The following is a 22,530-nucleotide window of genomic DNA, read 5'->3' as shown; positions in this document are numbered from 1 at the left end:
ACATCCGACAGATCATGTGGAGGGTGCATGACATTTTCTTTAGCAGCTTCACTGTTGTATGAAAACATTTTAATTTGATCATTGCTTGAAAAACACCCCAAAGCCTTGATAGCTTCCAAAAATAGTGCGTTAACAACCTAAATTGTGATTAAAAACGAAAAACAATTAAAACAATCAATCATACAATATAGACGTAATTACGCTACCTCATTTTGGAAATATTTTGCATTCGCAGGCTCAAATCTCATCGCATCACATAGTGTTCGACATACGACAAGAAATAGTTCGACGTGAACTCTATTGGTATCATCATTGGGTTCTATATTTCCAAATTTATTTTTCAGCAAATCCAAAACATTCACAACGTATACGAATCCGCTAACCTAAAATAAGAAATATTGTTATGTAGGAAATTTACACGTCATTATTATGTTTTTTACAAATTGAAGAAAAAACAAAAAAAAAGTTTATCAGGGCCAAGTGTGGATTAAGGGTATCGGAGACCCTTGGCGGTAAGACGAGTTTAGGTAAATCTAGTGGGAAGGGGGTACTGGCACACATCTTACTGTTAGGAGGATGAATACGGGGGAGGGGAGAGTGGGGGGTAAATGATTCGCCCGCCGCGAGGTCCCTTCGGTGGGCTAGAAGCTAGTCTGTCTGTCCTCTTTTATACATACTGCATACTACAGACTAGCGATCTACGGGGCCCCTAAATCGGCGGGGCTCCAAGCCACCGCCTAGTCCGCCTACCGTTAGATCCGCCGCTGCACCTTGGTGAGCACGAGCGCTTCACTCCGCTCCTTGAAAAGAGCTACCTGACCCAACACTACAAACAAGGTAAAGAACTAGGGGCGTCACTCGGACTCAGCGTAGGACAGTAGGAAGAATTGCTTTTGTTAGATAACGAGCCCATCTCAAGTGACATTTGCTCGAAATTGTTTTCACATATCTGCTCGATTAGTAGTGTGTGATCAAATGTGTTGAAAGTGAAGTTGATTTTCTAAAACAAATGCTAGTTTTGTGTGACGTTATTTAATAAAAATTGATATTATTTAAGTATAAAATGGGAACATGGCCTACTATAACGATAGGAAACATCATTTCCGAGCGAATCTAGGAGAAAGTAACGAAACAGCCGTATCACAGTTGATTTGAAAGGACCTTTTCTGAATTCCCTTAAACTGGTGCAGGGAAGTTTAAGGCTCTTGTTTTACGGATTGCTGTAATTTGCTGGAATTCCCGATTATTCGTGCTCGAAAATGTCAAATGGGATGTACACCGTGCGCGTGTACGTGGGATGAAACTCATATTTAACACATTTACCAGAGGCGGATCTATCCATTGCAGGGCCCTAAGTGGGCGATCTGGGGTGGGGATCTGATGATGGGGCTCCTAATTTCCTTGAAAGTTCCCCAAATGTAAATATGTCAACAAACATAACACTACATTCGCATTTCTTATCAATATCTTATTACGAATGCCTAATAAATAATCCTGATTTCATTAGCGATTAATTTTCTTCTGTTCTTTTACATGGTAGTTATTACATCATTTTAATGGTATCTAAAGTCTTTGTGTAATTAGGCATAATAGATTGGCTGATAAGTCCCCAGTCTAACAAAGAAAAACACATTTTTTTGTCAAAATTCGTTTTTATTATTTATTAACATAGTTCCCTTCAAGAGCGATACAACGATTATAACGACCTTCCAATTTTTTGATACCATTTTGGTAGTACTCCTTCGGTTTTGCCTCAAAATAGGCCTCAGTTTCGGCGACCACCTCTTCATTGCAGCCAAAATTTTTCCCTGCGAGCAGGGGGCCAGATCTGGAGAATACGGTGGGTGGGGAAGCAATTCGAAGCCCAATTAATGAATTTTTGCCATCGTACTCAATGACTTGTGGCACGGTGCGTTGTTTTGGTGGAACATTCCATTTTTTTCACAATAACAAAAGTTGCTTGACAAAAGACGCTCTGTCTCACAAACTAATTGACATACAGACGTCAAATTTTGACACGAATCATTTGAAGGTTGGTACTATATAAAAATAATATGCATTTAATACTAGCGGCGCCATCTACGTGTCAGACCGGGGACTTATCAGCCAACCTGTTACATATGTGGTAGGCCCGTCGCGCACTTTTGTTTACCAGAACCGTATGCGGTAAGCTGATGCGCGGAATGCAGAAGAAGAGTGCAGAACGAAGCGGGGTATCGAAGCGAGAATGTACCGTAGGTTAGTTCACTTGCGATTGTGTCGTATCATTCGCTTCCTACGTTAGGATGGTCAAGTTACACTTATGCAACGGACGAGTAAAACAATGAAACTTTGCTTTACGCAACGGGTCGGATTCCAGGCGGCGTTAAAAACACTGCGGAAGTATTAACCGATTAATGTGCAAACTTGCACTTTTGTTGAAGATGGGGTATTGCTGATCGGTCAACCGACTGAACAGCTGATAACCAAACGTGTCTGTAAGTTGTGAAGTGAAGTCGCAATCAGTTTAAACTTTATTTATAACCAATTATTTTCTATGATGACACACTTTGTCATCCATACATTGCGTTAGGTGTTTATATTTTAAACTGACCTACTTTCTTCTGATCGTCTGTCGAGTTTCCTGTAATGTTTTTGTGGATAAAGACGATCGAACGTTATTGTTTATTGATGGGTGTTCTTTCTGGGTTACCCTGCGCAATTGGTTTTGCATTTGCGTTATGATTTGCGAAACGTTATAATGCGCTTCCTGCTTGACGGTTTTATATTTCGTAAGTGTTTATGTTCTTATTGTGGCTGGTGGTTTTCTGCTGGAGTTGACCTAGGGAAAGTGTACCAATTGTGGCTATAGCACCAATTATGGCTATAACGAACATAATTTTCGCTCTAAAACATTCTATTTGCATTCTAAAACCACGGAAGGATTTTTCATTTTAATTACGAACATTTTAACACGTTTGAGCTTCATTAGTTCCGTGCTGGTCACTTCCGTTTGTAAAATATCACCCTTTTAAAATGTGTTGCCAAGATTTTTGGTATCTCTTACCATTTGCTAAGAGAAGCACTGTAGGATATTAGCGATTTTCAAGCACCTACCCATAATTTTATCTCAAAAACATCATTTTGGAGCAAAATATTAGTTATTTCGTATACACATCAAAATTTACCAAAATTTCATCGAAAATATGCCTTTTTTCTGTACGTCCATAATTGGTACAACTAACCGGTGTACCAAATATCGCAGTATGCTATGGATGCTTTGTTGACCATTGTCGTTTTGGTCGTAGCGCGTAGTTTACATCAGAACAACTCGGGTTTCTCGTAATTTTCGCAATGGCAAGTGTAAATATGTGTTTTAAGCATCATTTAGTTGTAAAGTGTTCGAATCAGTAATCAGTGGAATAGTCAGTAGAATGAAATAGAATCATTTTTTACCAAAATAATACAGCCTTGAATAACTTTCATACAAAAATGCGAAATCTGAAGCCACTCGTATCGCCTTATTCCCAAATGCGCTCTTGTTCTTCCCTGATCAATAGTTAGTGCTAGTCTTGGCCAGAAGATAGTTGAACTATGGCTACGATTCTTCATTTAAACAAATTCAAACAGACCACCCTGATTTGTGCTCATCTTCGTATCGCGCTGAAACGGTAGCTGGCTTCGGTATAGCTTCGAGGTGATATGAAGTATTGTCAGGTGTGTGTCCGTACGGTATCATCAGAAAGGTGTACGAAAGTATTTTTTTAGGATTAGCCTCATCAATTGTGCGAGTAATTGAGCGTGGATATCAATACAACCAGTGATGGAAAACAGATATTTTAAAATGTTAATGATACGTATTTAATGGTGGTTACTTACTTATATTGGTGCAGTGAACTTATTATTACTTGGTTTCAGTTAAAACAATATCACAAAGTATTTTTGATGTAAATATCCACGAGTTTTAGCATACAGCCACAATTGGTACATGGCGAATTGCTAGGAACACTATAGCCATAATTGGTACCTTAAGATGCAATTTTGAAATGAAATTTTCTAGTATTTTGATAAAAACTGAGTGAAAATAAAAAATACCCTCGTTTTCTACACATTTTAGGCTACATAAACACATAAAGAAGTTTGAAATTTTACCAAATACTTATTTTTACAGGCGTAAAATCGGTTTCTTGATGACATATTGTTGAAAACGTTGTGGATTTTTTTGGATAACACTGGTTTTTTTTTATTGTGCTGATAGTGAATCAAAAAATTAGTCCACTGTTATAGATTTCCGTTTTCAACTAAAAGGGCGAAGGCAGGCGCATCCTGCCCTTTTATCGCCAAACTTATCGTTTTCCCTCTCTTTCCTCTCGCTCGCTTGACTTCCCCCTCACTCTTTCTTCATCTATCCATTTCTTCTCTCGCGCTGTGACCTGGCAGATTGTTGGGCACTCACGAGTTTCCAACATTGTCCCCCCAGTTTGCTACGGTTGAGATGGTTGTTTTAGTCAATAGCCCGTAAACGCTGAACGTGTAACCCGCTTAAACTTTTACTCTAAGGTGAAACGTCTAAAACTGCTAATTTTTGCGCAGGCCTAAGGTATGTTCCATGGATCGTTTCAACGGTGGCTTGCCTTACTTGTCCGTCCCTACCAGGACTTACTGCCACAATTCGTCCCTTGGGCCAACAATTTCTGGGAAGATTGTTGTCTGCCACTACGACTAAATCCCCTACTTCGATTGGCCGCACCGGCTTGAACCACTTGGTCCGGCGGGTAAGTGTAGGTAAGTACTCTGCTACCCATTTGGTTCAAAACAAATCCGCAGCATGCTGTGCCATTCTCCACGACGATTTAATGGCAACGGGATTATCGCAATAAACCGTCGGTGGTTTGCTCCCATCGGAGCTCCCGAGAAGCAGGTGGTTCGGTGTTAGAGGCTGAGCCATTTCGTCGTCCAGGGGCACGTAGGTGAGTGGTCGTGAATTTATGATGAGCTCTATTTCCGTGAATGTTGACAGCAGTATTTCGTCCGTAGGTCGTCTGGGGAAGATACACTGATTAAGCACCTTCTTTACGGAACGTACCAAACGCTCCCAGCAGCCGCCGAAATGAGGTGCTCCAGGCGGGATGAAGGTCCATTTCATTTTAGGTCCACAAAACTCCGTCATCAGGGCGTCGTGATCAACCTCCTCCAACACTTCTCTCAGCTCGCGCGAGGCTCCGACGAAGTTGGTACCTCTATCGCTGATCATTTCCAGAGGCATACCGCGTCTGGCGATGAACCGTCGAATCGCCAATATGCACGACGCCGTGGTGAGGGAAGCTGCTACCTCGAGATGGACAGCTCTCGACGTCAAGCAGGTAGCTAGGACTCCCCATCGTTTCTCTTCTCTTCGACCGACGACCACTAAAAACGGGCCGAAATAGTCGATACCTGTGAATGAAAAGGCACGCTGAGCAATTGCGACACGTTGTGGCGGTAAGTTACCCATTTGTGGTGGTTCTGGCTTCGCGTTGTTTATTTTGCACCTCTGACAGCCTTTCCTAACGCGTCTATACTCCCCCAGTAGCTTCGGAATATGATACCGCGCCCTCAATTCGCTTAACACGGTGTTGTGGTTGCCGTGCTTGTAGCGCTCGTGATAGTTTTGAATTATCAGGTCAGTTCCGTAGTCTTGCCAAGGTAGGATGATCGGGTTCCGTGAGTGTTCGTTGATGCCTGTGCCTTCTACCAACCTGCCTCCCACTCTCAGTATCCCCTGGTCGTCCAGGATAGGCGAAGGTTTGTAGATGCTGCTGCTTCGCGCGATACCTTTTTCCACGGGTGTTTCTGTATGGCCTGTTTTCGTAGACTGGTGATTTCACTGTCATATGCCTTGCCTTGTATTTGCCGAATTAACACGCGTTCGGCTTCCGCTAGCTCTTCCTGTGTTAGTGGGCCAGTTTCTTTAGGTATGCGGCGTCGGATATTGGCCACGAAGTGAATAACGAACGTTACAGCTCGTAACATCCGGTTCCATTTCGAAAACCGTTCGAGTACAACGAGTGATTCGACGACTCGATGGTAATGTACGTTCTTCCGAAGCTCCTCTGGTGTGTCTCTTCTTGCGTCAATATGTGGCCTGCATCCTCTGATTCCCAAAGGCATGATGGGCCACGAAACCAGCGCCCTTGTGCCGACAGGTCCGGCAACTTTGTCCATTTCGTCCCGTCGTCCGCGACGTTCATCTTCATCGGTGTCCAGCGTCATTGTTCCGGATCGGTGCTTTCGAGCAGCTCGCCTACTCGAAACGCTACGAACTGGTTGTAACGCCTGTGATCGGAATGTAGCCAGCTCAGCACGTTACGTGAGTCCGTCCAGAAGATGGTGCGACTAACCTCCAGCCGATGACTTCGACGAATGGTGTCCGCTAACCGTGCTCCTATGACTGCGGCTTGGAGTTCCAGTCTGGGGATGCACAGAAACTTTAGTGGGGCAACACGCGTTTTGGAACCTACCAGAGCACATTCTATATGGTCGCCTTCTTCAAATCGCAGGTAGGCTACCGCAGCCATTCCGTTCTCACTGGCGTCGCAAAAGACGTGCAGTTCTCTTTTCGCGTTCGTCGAGCAAACATATCGATAGCATCTTGGTATTGTCACGTTCTGTACCGCAGGAAGCACTCGTAGCCAAGTAGTCCATTTGTCTGCTATTCCACCGTCCAGTTCTTCGTCCCAACTGAATCCGCCTCGCTATATCTCTTGTAGTAGGACTTTAAGATACATTATAAAGTGACCCACGAGTCCCATCGGGTCGTATAGACTCATCTGCGTTTTCAGGATTTCGCGTTTCGTCGCCCGCCTGCGTCCAGCTAACAAGTCCTCATCATATTTTGGGGATAATCGAAACGTGAATGTGTCTGACGCGGTATCCACCACATCCCCAACACCTTCTCGGTAGGGGGATCATTTCCCATCTGGATGTCCTTCCCGTCGGCTGGTGCTGCTTGCAGCATGGCTATCACCTCGCGTGAATTCGACGCCCAATTCCGAATCTCGAAACCACCCTTCGCGTGTATATAGCGAACCGTGTCAGCGAGCTCGAATGCCTTCTTCTGTTTCCACATTGGCGAGCATATCGTCGACATAGTGCTCTTCGTTGATGCAGTCCACCGCCCGTGGAAAATCCTTCCTGTATCGTTCTGCATTTCGGTTCTTAACGAACTGCGCGCTCGTCGGCGAGCAGGCTGCTCTAAACGTCATCACAGTGACTACATTAACGTCAGGATCACCGCGATTACTTTCGCCCCAAAGGATCATTTCGCTGCGTTGATCTTCCTTCTTTATTCCTACGCAGTGAAACATCTCCCGGATATCTCCGACAACGCCAACACGGAACTCTCTGAATTTAAGCAGAACGGCAAGCAGTCCAGCCAGCAAATCCGGTCCGGCTAGCAGAAGCGAGTTGAGGGAAACACCGTTCACCTTGGCCGCAGCGTCGAACACCATGCGTATCTTGCCGGGCTTATTTGGATTGGTCACCGGGAAGATGGGGAGATACCAGTCGTTTGCATGCTTTCTTGACATTTCTTCGTTGCTCAAGCGCCGTATATACCCTTTTGCCATATACTCTTTTATTTTTTCTTTTACCGCATCAGCTAATATCGGATCTTTCAACATCTTCTGTTTCAGACAAGCGTACCGCTTTAGCGCCATGGCTTTGTTGCAAGGCAGATTTACGCAGTCGTACCGCCATAAAAGTCCCGTCTCGTATCGCTGCCCGTCGAACTTCGTCTCTCGCTCAAGTATGGTCAACGCCCTTTCGTCATCCTTAGACCGCAGCGGCCGTACTGATTTGTCAATGCCGATCGACTCCAGATTAAAATATTGCTTCACAGCGCCGTTTAGAAGTTCGTCTGGCGCGAAACTACACGAACATTTTTGAATCGAGCTGCCTGTGAAATTCGGCTTTACTCTCGCAACCGAGCAAGGCCCGTAGACAACCCACCCTAGCCGGGTTTTCGAAGCGACCGGTTCATTACACCTTCCATCCACGCTTTTTAGGGCTCGTGTAATGCGGCAATTATCGATGCCTATGAGGATGCGGGGTACGGCGTTAGCGTAGGGCTCGAATGGCAGGTCTCTCAGATGAGTATATTGGGCTGTCAGTTGTGCTACGTTGAGAGATTGTGCCGGAAGGGTGAGCTCTTTGACCGTGTGTACTGCAACTAGCTCGTGTATCGCATGTGACTTGCCGCGACCCGATATGCGCACTGATAGCCTTACCGATTCTTTTTCTTCTCTCGTCACTTCTCCTGTCCATTGTAGACATAGCGGGTGCGGTGTTCCGCTAACTTCCAGCTCCTTAAGCAGCTCATGCTCCATGAACGTGGATGTAGAGCTGTCGTCTAAAAAAGCGAACGTATCTACTCGCTCACTGGGACCGTGCAGCGTAGCGGGTATGTATTTTAATAATGTAGCAGCACCATCATCAACGACCGTATCTGTACCATTTGGAAGATCGCGCTGATTGGGGCTGGCTGGTGTCTGGTCATCCAGGTGGAGTAGCTCGTGGTGTCTTTGTTATTTTTAAAATGGTGAGCGTGCACACGTAAATTCACCCATAAGGAAGTCTTTGAGGCCCTTTGTGACCAACGATCGATGATAATCGATAGTTTACGATGAACTTGATGAAAAAAATGAACTTCAGTTATATGCATTGTGTAGCAGTGCGATCTAAAAATCAGCACAGTTACCACATTCACCGGAAATTGCTAACAAGTGTCAAGCAAGAGCAACCCGCAAGGACTCTATGCCAGATTTGCTAGCAAGGTATTATGAAGATGTAGAAGTAAATTAAAGCTAAAAAAATATGTGCTGTTAACTGAATTCCATATATTTTCTGGGGATACTGACCATGAAGCGAAAGCTCCGCTAGCAATGCTAGCAAATTGGGTTTTTTTATCCGATGGCTGAATTCACCTCCTCTCTTTCGGATAATTTCATTTCATTTCATTTCATTTATTTATTCAATATCCGCCATCAAGGCTAAATAAAACATACTTAAAACTAAATAAACCCTAACAAATAAACAAAATAATTCATGAAAAACTAAGCCTAACTAAACAAGTCTTGACCTAACAAAAAAATTAAAGAAAAAAAAACATAGGTAGAGCGTAGAGACCATCATAAACTTAGTGAAAACTTAGAAGAATAATTAAAGAGAATTAGAAGAAAAAAAACGGTAACGGAAAGAGTTGAGAGAGAAGTCGAAATCAAAGAGATGGTAAAAGTGGTTAAACAACCTGAAACAGGATAGAATAGGATCATTGAAAGTATGAAGAGTATGACGTGTTTCAATTGACAGAGGATCGAAGAGAACGAGATGGAACATACAGCGAGATGGACGAGAGTAAATCAGGAGCATCAGTATCAGAAAGTAATAAGCCACCAATAAAACATGCCTGAGACACTTGGCAATGGAAGCTTAAAGAGTGAATATTGAATAACTGCAATCGCGTTTCATAGGGAGGTAGTGAGGCAGCACCGAACAAACGACGAAAAGCAATCCTGGTAAAGATGCGCTGAATGCTTTAAATTCTCGAACAGGCATCAATAGTAGGAGGATTCCAGATGATACTAGCATATTCAAGAAGAGGCTTTACCAGAGTAGAATAAAGGTTTCTTAGGAAGCTTTGATCTCTAAAAATAGGTAAAACGTAAAATAAACCCAAGGGTTCGATCAGCTATTAGTAGATCCTCATCATGCTGCAGTTTAAAGTTAAGACGACTGTCGAGTATAATACCAAGGTCACGGATGGACATTACACGAGAGAGGAACGAGTTAGAGAGAGTATAGTTGAAAAAAATAGGAGAAAGAGAGTGAGAGAAAGAAATAACAGAACAATTTTCAGAGCACAGGCGAAGTAAATTGGATGAACACCAATGAACAAATGCTTTAAGGTAATGCTGAAGTCTCAAACAATCAGAAGAAGAAGACACAAGTAAAAAGATTTTGATATCATCCGCATAAAGGAGATGACCGTCAGGAGGTAAAACATTACAAACATTATTGATGAACAAAGAAAACAGAACAGGATATAGCACACAACCCTGAGGGACAACTGACATACAAAAATCTCCTCAGATAAGTACGACCCGGTTTTAACCCTGTGTAGCGACCTCGACTGTACCACAGTAGATGCAACGAGATCGACTGCGGAGATCTCGGCCGGCTACCATAGCAAATGGATTGAAGAGATAAGGAAGAGTGAGTAGCCGTGCGGATAAGAGCAAAGACGAAGAGGCGAAAAGATGCGAGAGTGAGTGCGGATTAAGAGCAACGACGAAGAGGCGAAAAGATGAGAGAGTGAGTGCGGGGTGCGAGGTGCGAGAGATCCAAAAGCACAGATGCTTCTTTTATTCTTAGATTAGCTGTAGGACAAACGTGTGCGGTTTAGATTGGATAGGGTACAAAGGCTAGCTGCGTTAGGAAATAAAGTGTGTAATTGTTCTAGCTGTATAAGTGGTTTTTTGGTTCGTTTGGGTGCGGTAAATTTAAGTGCTAATTATTTGTTGTTTTTTAAATAGAGTTGTTCTAATTTACGGTTCACCTGCAAGATCGATTACTTAAGTACGAGGACAGCCAGCTTATAATGCCAGCACCAAAACCAAGTTTAGATAGTTTAGCTAATAATAAAGAGTGAGGTAAACTATCAAATGCAGCATGAAAGTCAGTGTATATTGAATCAAGTTGGGTACCGGTCTCAAAAGAGCTAAAAATATTGGAAACAAAAGACATGAGATTAGTTGAAGTAGACCTACTAGGCATAAACCCGTGCTGTTTAGGGCTAATAGCGGAACTACAACTATGAAATATGGTTGGAAAGATACAACGCTCAAATATTTTGGCTGTGGCGCATGTTTGGGTTATCCTACGATAATTAGAAACAATGTAACGGCATCCCTTTTTGTGTACCGGAAAAAGCCAACAGGATTTGCAAAGAGCAGGAAAGACCCCGAGAGAAAGTGAAAGGTTGAAAATTTCAGCAAGCTGTGGAGCAAGCACGTCCTTACAGTTTATTAAAACTGAGGCAGGAATGCCATCTGGACCAGGAGTAAAAGAACTTTTCAATCCAAATAACACCTGTACAACTGTTTCAGAGTTAACCGAAATATCAGAGAGATGAATTAAGTTATCTGGCGTGTAGAGTAGCCCACCCTCGAGAAGGTTAGGGTCACTAACCGAAGGCTCAAACAGGCTGCTCTAAACGTCATCACAGTGACTACATTAACGTCAGGATCACCGCGATTACTTTCGCCCCAAAGGATCATTTCGCTGCGTTGATCTTCCTTCTTTATTCCTACGCAGTGAAACATCTCCCGGATATCTCCGACAACGCCAACACGGAACTCTCTGAATTTAAGCAGAACGGCAAGCAGTCCAGCCAGCAAATCCGGTCCGGCTAGCAGAAGCGAGTTGAGGGAAACACCGTTCACCTTGGCCGCAGCGTCGAACACCATGCGTATCTTGCCGGGCTTATTTGGATTGGTCACCGGGAAGATGGGGAGATACCAGTCGTTTGCATGCTTTCTTGACATTTCTTCGTTGCTCAAGCGCCGTATATACCCTTTTGCCATATACTCTTTTATTTTTTCTTTTACCGCATCAGCTAATATCGGATCTTTCAACATCTTCTGTTTCAGACAAGCGTACCGCTTTAGCGCCATGGCTTTGTTGCAAGGCAGATTTACGCAGTCGTACCGCCATAAAAGTCCCGTCTCGTATCGCTGCCCGTCGAACTTCGTCTCTCGCTCAAGTATGGTCAACGCCCTTTCGTCATCCTTAGACCGCAGCGGCCGTACTGATTTGTCAATGCCGATCGACTCCAGATTAAAATATTGCTTCACAGCGCCGTTTAGAAGTTCGTCTGGCGCGAAACTACACGAACATTTTTGAATCGAGCTGCCTGTGAAATTCGGCTTTACTCTCGCAACCGAGCAAGGCCCGTAGACAACCCACCCTAGCCGGGTTTTCGAAGCGACCGGTTCATTACACCTTCCATCCACGCTTTTTAGGGCTCGTGTAATGCGGCAATTATCGATGCCTATGAGGATGCGGGGTACGGCGTTAGCGTAGGGCTCGAATGGCAGGTCTCTCAGATGAGTATATTGGGCTGTCAGTTGTGCTACGTTGAGAGATTGTGCCGGAAGGGTGAGCTCTTTGACCGTGTGTACTGCAACTAGCTCGTGTATCGCATGTGACTTGCCGCGACCCGATATGCGCACTGATAGCCTTACCGATTCTTTTTCTTCTCTCGTCACTTCTCCTGTCCATTGTAGACATAGCGGGTGCGGTGTTCCGCTAACTTCCAGCTCCTTAAGCAGCTCATGCTCCATGAACGTGGATGTAGAGCCGTCGTCTAAAAAAGCGAACGTATCTACTCGCTCACTGGGACCGTGCAGCGTAGCGGGTATGTATTTTAATAATGTAGCAGCACCATCATCAACGACCGTATCTGTACCATTTGGAAGATCGCGCTGATTGGGGCTGGCTGGTGTCTGGTCATCCAGGTGGAGTAGCTCGTGGTGTCTTTGTTATTTTTAAAATGGTGAGCGTGCACACGTAAATTCACCCATAAGGAAGTCTTTGAGGCCCTTTGTGACCAACGATCGATGATAATCGATAGTTTACGATGAACTTGATGAAAAAAATGAACTTCAGTTATATGCATTGTGTAGCAGTGCGATCTAAAAATCAGCACAGTTACCACATTCACCGGAAATTGCTAACAAGTGTCAAGCAAGAGCAACCCGCAAGGACTCTATGCCAGATTTGCTAGCAAGGTATTATGAAGATGTAGAAGTAAATTAAAGCTAAAAAAATATGTGCTGTTAACTGAATTCCATATATTTTCTGGGGATACTGACCATGAAGCGAAAGCTCCGCTAGCAATGCTAGCAAATTGGGTTTTTTATCCGATGGCTGAATTCACCTCCTCTCTTTCGGATAATTTCATTTCATTTCATTTCATTTATTTATTCAATATCCGCCATCAAGGCTAAATAAAACATACTTAAAACTAAATAAACCCTAACAAATAAACAAAATAATTCATGAAAAACTAAGCCTAACTAAACAAGTCTTGACCTAACAAAAAAATTAAAGAAAAAAAAACATAGGTAGAGCGTAGAGACCATCATAAACTTAGTGAAAACTTAGAAGAATAATTAAAGAGAATTAGAAGAAAAAAAACGGTAACGGAAAGAGTTGAGAGAGAAGTCGAAATCAAAGAGATGGTAAAAGTGGTTAAACAACCTGAAACAGGATAGAATAGGATCATTGAAAGTATGAAGAGTATGACGTGTTTCAATTGACAGAGGATCGAAGAGAACGAGATGGAACATACAGCGAGATGGACGAGAGTAAATCAGGAGCATCAGTATCAGAAAGTAATAAGCCACCAATAAAACATGCCTGAGACACTTGGCAATGGAAGCTTAAAGAGTGAATATTGAATAACTGCAATCGCGTTTCATAGGGAGGTAGTGAGGCAGCACCGAACAAACGACGAAAAGCAATCCTGGTAAAGATGCGCTGAATGCTTTAAATTCTCGAACAGGCATCAATAGTAGGAGGATTCCAGATGATACTAGCATATTCAAGAAGAGGCTTTACCAGAGTAGAATAAAGGTTTCTTAGGAAGCTTTGATCTCTAAAAATAGGTAAAACGTAAAATAAACCCAAGGGTTCGATCAGCTATTAGTAGATCCTCATCATGCTGCAGTTTAAAGTTAAGACGACTGTCGAGTATAATACCAAGGTCACGGATGGACATTACACGAGAGAGGAACGAGTTAGAGAGAGTATAGTTGAAAAAAATAGGAGAAAGAGAGTGAGAGAAAGAAATAACAGAACAATTTTCAGAGCACAGGCGAAGTAAATTGGATGAACACCAATGAACAAATGCTTTAAGGTAATGCTGAAGTCTCAAACAATCAGAAGAAGAAGACACAAGTAAAAAGATTTTGATATCATCCGCATAAAGGAGATGACCGTCAGGAGGTAAAACATTACAAACATTATTGATGAACAAAGAAAACAGAACAGGATATAGCACACAACCCTGAGGGACAACTGACATACAAAAATCTCCTCAGATAAGTACGACCCGGTTTTAACCCTGTGTAGCGACCTCGACTGTACCACAGTAGATGCAACGAGATCGACTGCGGAGATCTCGGCCGGCTACCATAGCAAATGGATTGAAGAGATAAGGAAGAGTGAGTAGCCGTGCGGATAAGAGCAAAGACGAAGAGGCGAAAAGATGCGAGAGTGAGTGCGGATTAAGAGCAACGACGAAGAGGCGAAAAGATGAGAGAGTGAGTGCGGGGTGCGAGGTGCGAGAGATCCAAAAGCACAGATGCTTCTTTTATTCTTAGATTAGCTGTAGGACAAACGTGTGCGGTTTAGATTGGATAGGGTACAAAGGCTAGCTGCGTTAGGAAATAAAGTGTGTAATTGTTCTAGCTGTATAAGTGGTTTTTTGGTTCGTTTGGGTGCGGTAAATTTAAGTGCTAATTATTTGTTGTTTTTTAAATAGAGTTGTTCTAATTTACGGTTCACCTGCAAGATCGATTACTTAAGTACGAGGACAGCCAGCTTATAATGCCAGCACCAAAACCAAGTTTAGATAGTTTAGCTAATAATAAAGAGTGAGGTAAACTATCAAATGCAGCATGAAAGTCAGTGTATATTGAATCAAGTTGGGTACCGGTCTCAAAAGAGCTAAAAATATTGGAAACAAAAGACATGAGATTAGTTGAAGTAGACCTACTAGGCATAAACCCGTGCTGTTTAGGGCTAATAGCGGAACTACAACTATGAAATATGGTTGGAAAGATACAAAGCTCAAATATTTTGGCTGTGGCGCATGTTTGGGTTATCCTACGATAATTAGAAACAATGTAACGGCATCCCTTTTTGTGTACCGGAAAAAGCCAACAGGATTTGCAAAGAGCAGGAAAGACCCCGAGAGAAAGTGAAAGGTTGAAAATTTCAGCAAGCTGTGGAGCAAGCACGTCCTTACAGTTTATTAAAACTGAGGCAGGAATGCCATCTGGACCAGGAGTAAAAGAACTTTTCAATCCAAATAACACCTGTACAACTGTTTCAGAGTTAACCGAAATATCAGAGAGATGAATTAAGTTATCTGGCGTGTAGAGTAGCCCACCCTCGAGAAGGTTAGGGTCACTAACCGAAGGCTCAAACATTTGGGAAAAATGAGCAGAGAAGAGTTCACAAATCTCAACAGGAGTAAAAGCAGTTAGAGAATCAAGTACCATTTCATTAGGTAACGTATTGCACCCTCTTCGTACCCTAACAAATCGCCAGAAGGATGCTGGATCAGAACGAAAATGCGATTGCAGTCTACTCGAATAGGCCTCAAAACGAGCCCTGTGGTACAATTGATGCGCAGAGGCAGCGTACTTAAATAAACGAAAGTTGTATGCACATCGGTTCAGACGATACCTGCTAAGATATTTCATTCTATCCTTTTTCAGGTTGCGAAGAGTACGATTGGACCAGGGAGGATTAGGAGGGGCATTAACAAAGCATTAAACGATTGGACAGCCTCGTCGACCGATGTACATTGATAAAAAAGACCAGTCGACACGAGATGGAATAGAATTCAGTTTACGATAGTCTGTAAGACGAAAATTATAACGAACACTCAATGAATTTGGAGCAGAAGGCAATACATTCCTAACCCTACTAGCCCTAAATAAAGAAGACTGTTACGCAATTTCTAGAGCAGGATGATGGGCATCCTGGGGCAGGAGCAGTGACGAAGCAGGACACACAGAACGACAAGCAGCAGAAGCAGAGTTGGAGAGCACCAGGTCCAAATAATTATTTAAATGGTTATGCACCCTGTTCAGCTCATAGAGTTCATGCAAATTTATATCCAAAAAGCAGGAACTGGATGAATTCGAAGAGATATGTGGCATATAATGTCTTATAGGTAAAGATCAATCTGACCTTACTGCGGCTACAGGCGACCACTCTAACGCCGGTTGATTGAAGTCGCCAAGAGGGATAAGATGATCATTCGGTTTCATTTGCATGTATGCATCGCTGATGAAAGCAGAAAGAGATTCAAAATAGTTGCGGTCGCTGCCCAAATACGGTGGCACATAAACAATCCCCACATAAAGACGAAATTTAGGAAAAGAAACACGTATACATAAAGCTTCAAGCGTGGGTTGATTCATGTTAAGTGCCACAGACGGATATCGACTGGAACATGCAAGCAGCACACCACTCCCACGCGATCGTTGATTTTTTAACCTGCTGCGATCGCAACGGTATATATTGTAGGAATCACTATCCAGGACCATGTTGGATGGAATCGATTCATTTAACCAGGTATCAGTAAGGGCAAGCATTTCAAACCCTGATTCATTCGCAGAAAGGCAATGAATTGACGAATATTTGGTGCGAAGGCCTCGAACATTTTGGTAATAGATCACGAAAGGGTCTATTAATTGTGTGCTATCCGTTTGGCATACGGGCTGATCTGTGGTGAGCGGTTCGTGTTGCTGAGATTGGTCACCGGAGGCGGTGAGGGAGGAAACTCCAGTTGAATAGCCTCTAGGATCTCGGTCTTCAGGGATAGTGATTTAATCCCGCGCTGTGGGGATGGCGATCGATGTTCCAAAAAATGATCCGGATGAGCGGTAGTTTTAGGCGCAGCTGAAGAGCAATTTGCACCGTTTGAACGATGCGAAGTAAGCACAGAAGTGTCAAATCGGGCCAATTCATGTATACGTTGCTTTGGTAGTCCACGATCAACAAACTCACGAACAGTAAATGAAACTGGCCAAATAGTAGATTGAAGCGCGAGATCCTTAAGTGATTTATTAGTACTCACTTTAAACGAGATAAAGGACATCGAATCAAGGTTCGCATCCTTTTTCGTGAGACGGTAAACATCTATATTGTCAGTTGGCAGCACAGCTTTAAGCCACACACGTATATCATCAGCGGAGACATGCGATTTGATGTTCGTGAAGTATAACCATACTTTCTCAGCTATGCCAGTGTTCATGGTATCATGGTTCAACACAGGATCAGAAGATGATTTTGTATTTGTTCGGCAGTTTCCAGCACTAATATCACTAGTCGGCTTAGTACGATGATTGTAGTGGTTGCAGTTATCAGAAGTTTCCTCAGTGTTAGTATCGTTTTCTGCTTGTTGGATATCTGCAGTGAGCTCCATTGAGTTGGTAAATGTACGGCGAGTGGATGCTGTTTTAGTCGTTCTGGTATTAGTGGCGTTGAGTGACGATACATTAGTGGAAGTGTGCGTTCGCGATGCGTGAGAAACAGACGGCTTAGCTAACATGGGTATTAGCTTATCAGAGAGAGCGAGGATCTCGGGAAGCAAATCGCTCTTGATAGCCGATCTATGAGAAGAGAGAGATGAGTCAATCGTGGTGAGAATATCTGCTTTCACCAACTCCAGTAGGGCTGCTATCTCACTTGTGAGAAGTGAGTTTGTGCCATTGCGAAACTCGTTACATGTTTTGCACAACCACAATAATTGATTATTCGGCCCAAGCTCACGAGTAGAATCACGGAACAAACCCGTGCAATGGGTATGATGCTTGGAACCACAAACACCGGCGCAGGACACCGAATTAGCACTATCAGTGGGTGCATTGCAGGTTGAGCACTGCAAAACGATGACACAGCACAAACTGATGAGTGACAGGAGCAGGAACGAAACCAAACAATAGTGCCGATTATGTGACTCAACTGCTTGAGAAGAAGTATCAAAAATGCTCATTTTCTATTATGTTCCGTGTTAGAGAACTCGATTTGTCTCTGGTTTGATATATCGAACTGAACGAAGGTCATTTGCATTACCTGACTCAAACAGAGACCGTTTTTTGTCCAGCAGCTTTCCGTTAGGTTAAAGCTACGGAAAGCGTTTTGTTTTGAGGTTTAATTACTAAATAAATATATTTAAACCACACGAATTGCATGTAGTTAAATTCAGAAGGGATTTTTTGTAGTTATTTACTCAAAAAGGGTGGGAATAACAAAATACACAGAAATTAGAGAATCATAGAAACCAATAAAAGTCTCTAACAAGCTTGTATAATACCGATTTCGTTTCAGTTCGTGTAGCGCAGTTTTGTTTGATACTTTTCCGTTTGAATCAGATAATCGACACTATTATCATGACAAAAATGTCAAAATAACAGGAGACATGGTGCAAGAACTCCAGTGCAACTTAATATCAATCGAAGGCACGCACTAGCCAGTACAAAAAACTCAGCAGCACCAATGTTGCAAACGTTGAAAATCAGGTAATAACACGACCAAACAGCATCAAAACTCAGGAGCACAAGGAAGGCACAACGGCTCGGTTTGACAGTCGATCTCTCCCTGCAATATACAAATGCTTCCGAATTATTCGCTTAACACACACACACACACACACACACACACACACACACACACACACACACACACACACACACACACACACACACACACACACACACACACACACACACACACACACACACACACACACACACACACACACACACACACACACACACACACACACACACACACACACACACACACACACACACACACACACACACACACACACACACACACACACACACACACACACACACACACACACACACACACACACACACACACACACACACACACACACACACACACACACACACACACACACACACACACACACACACACACACACACACACACACACACACACACACACACACACACACACACACACACACACACATGCATACACACACACACACACACACACACACACACACACACACACACACACACATCGTTCTTCTCCCAAAGCCTGGGAAGCCCCCCGGCGACGCATCAGCACTAAGGCTTTAGGATTGATAGACATATTCGCCAAAGTACTAGAAATCCTAATACTCAACCGATTAGTTGTCTATACGGAAGGCGAACACAGACTGTCGGACAGACAGTTTGGCTTTAGAAAGAGGCGGTCGACTTGCGAAGCGATCGCAGCTGTTTTACAGAAAGGATGAAGCGCCTTGCTAAAAAAGAGGACAGGAAACAGATACTGCGCGATCGTTACGATTGACGTAAAGAATGCTTTCAACAGTGCCAACTGGGAGGCCATACATGCAGCTCTCTCCAAGATGATGGTTCCACCGTACCTCTGTAGGCTGCTGAGAAGCTATTTGGATCACCGTGTGCTTTTATACGACACAGATTTGGGAATCAAAAAAATGAGCATCGCCGCTGGCGTTCCTCAAGGTTCGATTTTGGGTCCAACTCTCTGGAATGTTATGTACAACAGAGTTGTGACCCTAGGGCTTCCTCCAGGAGCTGAAGTGATAGGTTTTGCTGATGATATTACTCTTACTGTCCTTGGTGAGTCAATAGAAGAGATTGAACTCCTCACATCCGACGCCGTAAGTAGAATCGAGTCGTGGATGCAACAAATGAGGCTAGAAATCGCCCATAAAAAGACAGAATACCTCATCATAAGTAGCCACAAGACAGTGCAGTCAGGTAGCATCCAGGACGGTGATGAATGTATTGAGTCGATACATCATCTAAAATATCTTGGTGTGATAATCGATGACCACTTAAGTTTCCTGAAGCATGTCAAGTACGCCTGTAACAACGTTTTTAAGGCAAACTCGTTGATAAAAATAATGTCGAACATTGGAGGGCCCAAGAGTAGCTGCAGACAACTCCTAGCTGACGTGGCCATCTCACGGTTGAGTTATAACGCTGCGATCTGGGCACTTGTTCTGGCGCTAAAGTTAAACCGAAATGCTGAAACATGGGAAGTCGTAGCAAACGGCATGCGATCAATACTGTTGAAGCTGTAGGCCTCATGGAAAGAGGATCAACGACTTGGGCATGCGTAAATAAGGGTTGTGCGTATTATGAAAGTGTTTAGTGAACTATTGTGTCCAAAAAGTGAGGTGACATTGGATGTAAATTTTGGGCGCCAAAAGTAGCCCCATGTTTTTAGTTTTTTTTTGTCAATATGTATGTGTTTCACATCACTACATAATCCTGGCTAGGAGTGACAATTTGTTTTCGGAGCTGCGTCAAGTGTTTTTGTCGTTATTGATCATGTCCAAGTTTGTGGAGCAGCGCGCATGCATCATATTTTGTTTGCGCAATGAAATAAACGCTGCGGAAACATTTCGGTTGTTACAAAAAGCCTTCGGGGAAGAATCTTTGTTGAAGAAAAATGCGTACAAATGGTACAGTGAATACAAAAATGGCCGTGAGAAGGTCGAAGACGAGGACCGTCCGGGGAGACCTTCCATCTCGACCAACGACGCCCACGTCGTCCAAATCAAGGATTTGGTGGTTTACAATCGTCGGTTGACGATACGAGACCTTTCGGAAAGTTTTGGGATTTCAAAATGCTCGGTCAAAACCATCCTGAAAGATGTTTTGGGGTTTTTGCAGCTGGTTTTTGCACCACGATAATCCACCCTCCCATACAGCCATCATTTTAAGGGAGTTTTTCGCAAAAACTGGCACCCATATTGTTCCGCAACCACCGTATTCGCTAGATTTGACACCAGCCGACTTCTGGTTGTTCAACAAGAAAAAAAACGGCCGCTTCGGGGACACCGTTTTGATACTATCTAGGAGATAGAAGCCACAACAACGGCGGAACTAAAGGGCATCCCTGCATCCGCGTTTTCCACCTGCTTCGAGGAGTGAGAGAAGAGGTGGAAGAGGTGCATTGTGTTGTGATATGTTGCGCTACTTAACAACGGCCAACAACGCGGGAAGGGTTTATGCTTAAGATGTAGGTAAAAACCGTGTATTCGCTAATAATATCTTGGCCCTGCTGAATGCCCGTACCGAGTACCCGACTGCCGCTCGGTTTCCGCTTAATGCCATCTCATTCTCCCGAGAGACCCAACCTCCTACACTCACACATCACACGAAGACCCTTGTCTGTCGTCGGTGAGTGGTCTAATGTGTAAGGCAGGTTGGGCCATAATATCTCCCCCTTTAAAGCACGAACGCGTCGAACCATCGCGGGGGTCTTCTATTCCTCGAAGACCGACGAGGTGAACGTAACATGGTAGTACTGGTTTCCGGGGGTGCCGTCCGCTCCGGGGAGAGTGGTTGAGGGAGAGGGTCCGAGCATGATCCTCCTGATGTATCGGTTAGTGGTAATTGATCGCTCACCAACGGAAGTTTCCATTTATCCAGTATAACATCCATGGGTAGTTGAATGGCTGGCTGCAGTATCTGAAGGAGGTCCTTCGATGCTCGCTTCCGCATTTGGTTTTGATGTCTTCGGAGCATTCTGCCATTTAGTTGATACATGACGTTCCCCAACTTACTCATCACTTCAGCCGATATCCATCTCCAGGAATTCCGCCCATACACTTTTGTTAAAACAGCGTCACCTGGCCCGAATCCTCCATAAACGATATAAGTTTCCCTTTCAATTACAGTTGGCGGGCGCAATAGATCGAGGTGGGTTCTTACGGGAAACTTAACCATCAATTCCCCTGGCGTTTCACTCCCCTCAAGCGCCGGATTAGGTGTGGTACGATAAGACTGCAGAAAAGTGTCCAGCGCCTCATCTATAGACATGTCTCCTGTTTGTATCTTTCTTAATGCGCGCTTTAGGGTGTCTACAAACCGTTCTGCCTGTCCATTGGACTGCGGATGAAATGGTGGCGTAGTTATATGTTGAATGCCACGATTCTCACAGAATTCCTTAAATGCATCACTTGTGAATTGCGGCCCATTGTCACTCACATTTGTAAGGGGCATTCCGAAACGTGCAAATAATCCTCGTAATTTGGCAACCATAGCTCGTGTAGTAGTTGTGGAAGTTTATATAATTTCTGGCCACTTGGAAAACACGTCCACCACTACTAGGAAGTAGGTGTCCTGAATTGGAACAGCGTAGTCCACATGTAGCCGTTGTCAAGGGCCAGAAGGTTTCGGCCAAGGCGCTGGTATTCCTTGAGGTGGTGACTTGGCAGCCGCTGCGCATAGTCCACAAGTAGCTACGTACTGTACTATTTCATTGTCCATCAGTGACCAGTACACATAACTTCGCGCAAGCGATTTCATCCGTTGGATTCCTGGATGACCACGGTGGAGCTGTTCCAAGCACTGTGTTCGCAGGTCTGCGGGTATAACCAGCCTCTCCCCGAACAAAATGCACCCTTCAACCGTCGATAGTGCCTCTTTGCGGTCATGAAAACGCGCTAATTCCGAGCCGTAGCTAGTCTCACGCGGCCAGCCTTTTTGTATATAACGGTAGACCTCTCGCAGCAAAGAATCCGATTGCGTACTTTGTTCTACGTTCTACGTTATCTGGTAGCTGTATAGACGGGAATGCCTTTCTTCGAGCCATCCGGAGCAGAGGACGGTGGTCTGTTTGGAGTCTGAAATGACGGCTGTATAGCATCTTATGGAACTTGGTAACTGCATAAACCAGGGCCAAGCCTTCGC

At 43.9% G+C, this 22,530-nt stretch overlaps 1 protein-coding gene and 1 long non-coding RNA gene across 2 annotated transcripts; one reads left to right on the top strand and one right to left on the bottom strand.

The window, feature by feature from the left end:
* The first annotated feature begins 4,840 nt into the window (after positions 1–4,840).
* Positions 4,841–7,779, top strand: LOC133392966 (uncharacterized). Its single transcript, XR_009765932.1, has 3 exons — positions 4,841–4,949; positions 5,017–5,460; positions 7,653–7,779. It is a non-coding gene; the product is annotated as an uncharacterized LOC133392966 (long non-coding RNA).
* LOC133392958 (uncharacterized) lies at positions 5,401–10,841 on the bottom strand. The gene is made up of 2 exons (XM_061655618.1): positions 10,574–10,841; positions 5,401–10,130 (listed from the first exon to the last, which is right to left on the bottom strand). Exon 2 carries the CDS (start codon positions 8,343–8,345, stop codon positions 7,053–7,055), a length of 1,293 nt encoding a protein of 430 aa, XP_061511602.1. The 5' UTR covers positions 8,346–10,130; positions 10,574–10,841; the 3' UTR covers positions 5,401–7,052.
* Between the last annotated feature and the right edge of the window lie 11,689 nt (positions 10,842–22,530).

The sequence above is a fragment of the Anopheles gambiae genome, chromosome 3 (assembly GCF_943734735.2).
Source record: "Anopheles gambiae chromosome 3, idAnoGambNW_F1_1, whole genome shotgun sequence".
In the NCBI taxonomy this organism is placed as follows: domain Eukaryota; kingdom Metazoa; phylum Arthropoda; class Insecta; order Diptera; family Culicidae; genus Anopheles; species Anopheles gambiae.
The sequence above is the reverse complement of the archived record's forward strand: the minus strand, read 5'-3'. Positions and strand labels throughout refer to the sequence as shown.

What these genes read in the sequence shown, in the direction of transcription:
- LOC133392958 (XM_061655618.1), bottom strand. Translation starts at nt 8,345, where the DNA reads ATGGAGCATGAGCTGCTTAAGGAGCTGGAAGTTAGCGGAACACCGCAC.